At 38.1% G+C, this 5,036-nt stretch overlaps 1 protein-coding gene across 1 annotated transcript; it reads left to right on the top strand.

The window, feature by feature from the left end:
• The first annotated feature begins 3,804 nt into the window (after nucleotides 1-3,804).
• Nucleotides 3,805-4,776, top strand: LOC133815261 (uncharacterized). Its single transcript, XM_062248116.1, has one exon. The coding sequence runs from the start codon at nucleotides 3,805-3,807 to the stop codon at nucleotides 4,774-4,776; it is 972 nt and encodes a 323-aa protein (XP_062104100.1).
• Nucleotides 4,777-5,036: the final 260 nt, after the last annotated feature.

Below are 5,036 nucleotides of genomic sequence, written 5' to 3'. Positions count from 1 at the left end.
GATAATTTCACTCCTCAAACTTTATAAATAGGACCTAGTGCTCAGCCATTTTCTTCATTCTTCAAGTTGTGTTTAGAGCCTTGAATCTGCTAGGAATTCTATAGAGTGATACTCTTGGGTTTTGGGAAATAAAAGCTTTATCATCTTAAGCTTTATAAACTCTTGGGTAGTGAGATAAAGTCTGTTTTCGATATTGAAGTTTAGATCGGTTCTAGTTCATCCAAGGTAATATTATTCATAAGTTCTATTCTTTATGATTCCTTAGTTTTCCTTAAGTCTCTTTCAGATCCTAACTTCTGTTTATGGTTTCGTGGTTAGGTATTTAAGTTCTTTGAACTTAAGGTTTTTTGTTGGTAAGTTTCATCTTGATGGTTTAGTTCATTTCTTTATCATCTCTTTCTTTAGAATTACTCACATTCTTATTGTTGGTTTTAGGAGTGTTCCAAATCCCGTCCTTGTTCTCATATCTCGGTTTTGGTAAGGAAAATAGGATAGTGTTTATATGCTTATATGTTATGATATGCTTATGTTATAATATGTTATGTGTTATGATATATGATTATGTCTTGTAGTCCTTGGGGCTCATTGTTGCTTAGCTAGCAAATCTCAATGTATTTTGAGGCTTGTAGTTGTTAGCTAGCAAACCCCAAATGTTTTTATGTTACTTAGGGGCTTATAGTTGCTTAGCTAGCAAACCTCAATGTATTTTGAGGCTTATAGTTGTTAGCTAGCAAACCCCAAATGTTTACCATGATATGGGTTAAAGCTATAATAGAAGTTTTATAGTCATATGTTTTATAGTATATGATTTTGATATAGTCTTATGTTTATGTTTATGTTGTATGTGATAGTAGATTTTCCTTGCTGGGCATTAGGCTCATTCCTTTATTTTTATGCATACAGGAAAATAGTTATGGCGGCGGAAGGATTCTTGACAGCTTGGTTTGTGTATTAAGGATGAAGGAATTCGATGGACTGTGCGAACGATTCAAGGACGACGTTATTTTTAGTCTTTCTAATATGTTTTTATGTATTTTCCGCATTTATTTTTTTAAACAATTTCATTTAAGTTCAAAGTTATGTTTTATTTTTTTTTAAACAATGGGATCTCATACCTCGCGTTTATGTATTTCAACTTTTACTTTAGAGTTTTTAATAAAGTTGTGAATATTTTTTATGTGTGTTTTCTTGAAAATAGTGCCTATCTATAATAGTTTTAATGGTCCAAAGTCTTAGAATAGTTGTGGCATTACATAGATAGAGAGAACTACAATCTTTATTGTTCGTGGCTAGACATTGAAAGTCAGAAACAGAGCTGTTTTGAGCTGGTGAAGCCATCACCAATGAAGAAGGTGGCTGGAAAAGAAACCGAAAGACCATAAAGGACTAAGGAAAGTCCAGCGAGGGTGGCAGGAGTTCGAACAGATGCCAAAGGAGAGAGGAGCAACGCAGATAGATTGGGTCACGCAAAAAACTAAGAGACTCAACATGTTATTGGGCAGTCCATGTCCCAACGTTTGGTGAGCAGTCCCATGCACACTAAGGTGGCTAACGATGAAAGCGTCGGTCCTCTTTCCAATGCTGAGATGGGAAATAACTTGGAGATGAGTCACTTGACACGTGGCGAACCCTCACCAATGAAGAACACTAAGAACGATATGAGCAAGGCAACTGGAGGTGATAATAAAAAACAACAATAAGCCCACAAAATGATTGAAGAGGCTATTAATGAAGAGGTGGAAAATGATGAAAAAAGAAAAAGATGTAGTTCAAGAAAAGAAGTTGAAGAGAGAGAGAGGGAAAAGGGAAGAATAGACAAAAGAACATTCTAGAGAGTGAAGCCAATCTGGGGTTCACGCATGGATATTCAGAAACAGGGAAAAACAATGGAGAGAAGGGAAGAAGGAGAATCTCCATTAAAAATAAAGCCAGAGACAAAGGGAAGAGTATCCAAGGAGAGGTGACACAGAACAATACTGAGGAAAATGAAGGTTATGGATCTGAAACTAAGCAAGAGGGAATCAATGGCAGCAACATGGGGTTGGGAGTTTCTATGGTTATGGATTCCCCATCCTTAATTTAGTTATGCACATTGGTGGACCTTGCGGGACAAGGTCGCAAGGCCTAATGAATCTCCTTTGCTGGAACGTCCAAGGAGCAGGAAATCTTGGTATGTTCAATGCTATCCTTTCCCATGTGAAACATTTTCATCCTGAGATTTTTTTCTTAAGTGAGAGTAAGTTAACTAGGAGGCAAGCTGAGGAGTTGGTTAAGAAGTTGAATTTTTCTAAGTACTGGGCAGTTTAAAGAAACGGTCTAAGTGGAGGGCTCATTCTCTTGTGGGATGACAAAGTTACAGTGGAAGTGTGGTCTTGGTCTAAGGGTCATATAGCAGCCAATGTTTCTGGTAATGGCTTCTTTCCGTGGGTTTTTACTGGCTTCTATGGAAATCCTATCCAGGCGTTCAGGATTCAATCGTGGGACCTTCTGAGAAGAATCCATAATGTGAGGCAGGGTGCTTGACTTGTGTGTGGGGACTTCAACAAAATTACCTCCAATTACGAGAAAGTTGGTGGTAGAGAAAGACTTCCTGGGATGCTCAATGGCTTTAGAAGCGTAATTGATGATTGTGATCTCATTGATTTTGGGGATGTTGAATGATATGGCTTGGTGCAATAACCAGAAAGGTAGAGGTATTATGGAGCGACTTGATAGAGCTTTATGTAACTCTGAATGGCTTGTTAATTTTCCTGGGGCAATGGTTAAACTCCTGGATTGGTAGGGCTCTGATCATAGAGCATTGTTGATCAACTGGACCATTAAAGACTCAGATTACAAGTGTGGCAAGAAATAAAGGAATTCTCAGTTCCATTTTGAGGGAGCTTGGTTTGAAGAAAATAAGTACAAAGACATAGTCAAAGATTGTTGGAGGAATTGTGATGGCAATGGGTTGGCTAGTGACTTTAAGTGGAGGACAGCGAGATATGGCAAATGTTTGGCTGGATGGAATTCTAAGAGAAAGAAAGAGATGAATAAAGAGTTGTTGGAGGTGAGGAAAAAAATAAAAGAGTTGTCCTCCTCTAATGACCCAAGTGTCTGGCCATAAATAAAAAATCTTGAGAGGAAATTAAGCTGTTTAGTGGAAAAGGAAGAAACTTATTGGCGTCAAAGAAGTATGGCACTATGGCTCAAATGGGGTGACAAAAATAATAAATACTTCCACCACAAAACCTCGGCAAGAAGAAAGAAGAATGAGATCTTTGGCCTACATGAAGAGTCGGGACAATGGAAAGCAAAAGAAGGAATTGTGCTTAACATTATTTGTAAGTACTTTAATACTCTTTTTTTATCCTCTAATCCTGACTTATCTATTATTAATGAGGTGATTAAGTGTGTGGGAAATTGATGACTCTGTGAATGGTATGCTCAATGAGGATTTCACGTTTGAGGATATTATTGTGGCAGTGAAAGAAATGAATCCTTCTAAAGCTTCGAGCCCTGTTGGGCTCCTTGCTCTGTTCTATATATAAATTTTTCCAAATGCTTAAGAATGATGTGGTAAAAGTTTGCCTCCGAGTCCTTAATGAGAACGTCTCCCTAAGTTTCCTCAACGATACAATAATTGTTGTAATTCTGAAAGAGGATAAATCAATGAGGATTGAAGAATTCTACCCACTCAGTCTTTGTAACGTTATTTACAAGATTGTGTCGTAATGTTTGGCGAATAGGCTGAGGATCTCTCTTGATAATGTCATCACTGAGTCCCAAAGGGCTTTTGTGGCTAGTACGATCATTCATGATAACATGATAGTTGAGTTCAAAGGATTCCATTCCATAAAGAAAGATAGATTCAGAAATGGGTCCAAAGTGGCATTCAAATTAGACATGGCCAAGGCCTATGATAAGGTGGAATGGGTGTTTATTGAAGAGTTCATGAGGAAGTTGAGATACAATGAGAGATGGATAAGGAAAATTATGAGGTGTGTGGAATTAGTGAGATTTTCGTTTCTGGTGAATGGAGAGGTGATGGGTGAGGTTTGCCCTGGGAGAGGATTGAGGCAAGGGGATCCTCTTTTGCCTTTCCTTGTACTTTTTTGTACAGAGGCTTTGTCTTGTTTGATTCAAAGATTGGAAGATATGGGAAAGATTCATGGGATCACCTTTGGAAGAAATAAGCTATGTGTCTCTCACATGTTCTTTGAAGATGATAGCCTTATATTTTTTGAAGCAAATAAGTTGGAATGCCTAGAGTGCAAACGAATTCTCCATATTTATTCCTTGGCTTCAGGGAAATTGGTTAACTTTTCCAAGTCTGAAATGGCCTTTGGAAAGAATGTGCCAAGGAATGATCGAACTTCTCTGGCTAGTGTGCTAGGTGTGAAAGTGGTAGAGAATTTTGGCAAGTATCTGGCATTTCCATCGTGTCTAGGAAGAAGAGAAAAAGAAATGTTGAGTGCCATCAAAGACAAAGTGTGGAACAGACTAAAAGGTTGGAAAGCCCCTCTTTTCTCTACTGCGAGTAGAGAGATCCTCATCAAGGCTATCATTCAGGCTATCCCAACTTGCTCGATGAGTTACTTCAAGTTCCTGAAAAACCTCATTAGTGATTTCCATCGAATGGCAGCTAGATTTTGGTGGGGATCGTCTAAGAAAAAAAGGAAGATTCACTGGTGCAAATGGACTAAATTATGCATCTCCAAGGAATGGGGGGTTTGGGTTTTAGGGACCTTAGCTCCTTCAATCAAGCTTTGCTTGCTAAACAGGTTTGGAGGTTGATTAGAAATCTGAAATCTCTTTGTGGAAAGAACCTTAAGGTAAGTTATTTCCCTAATAAATATATCTTTGAAGCTTCGTGTGGTTCTACGACCTGTTATGTTTGGAGAAGTCTTGTTTGGGGAAAGGAGATCATCCTCAAAGGTTACAGATGGAGAATTGGTGATGGTAATGATGTGAAAATTTTCCATAAAAACTTGTGTTTTCGCCAAAACATACTTTTTCGATTGAAAATTGATGGTGTTTCGATGCTACTGCCATGC

Source organism: Humulus lupulus, chromosome 2, assembly GCF_963169125.1.
Source record: "Humulus lupulus chromosome 2, drHumLupu1.1, whole genome shotgun sequence".
Classification (NCBI taxonomy): Eukaryota; Viridiplantae; Streptophyta; class Magnoliopsida; order Rosales; family Cannabaceae; genus Humulus; species Humulus lupulus.
Note: the sequence above shows the minus strand (reverse complement) of the source record. Positions and strands in the feature narration are given on the sequence as shown.

What these genes read in the sequence shown, in the direction of transcription:
- LOC133815261 (XM_062248116.1), top strand. Translation starts at nt 3,805, where the DNA reads ATGATAGTTGAGTTCAAAGGATTCCATTCCATAAAGAAAGATAGATTC.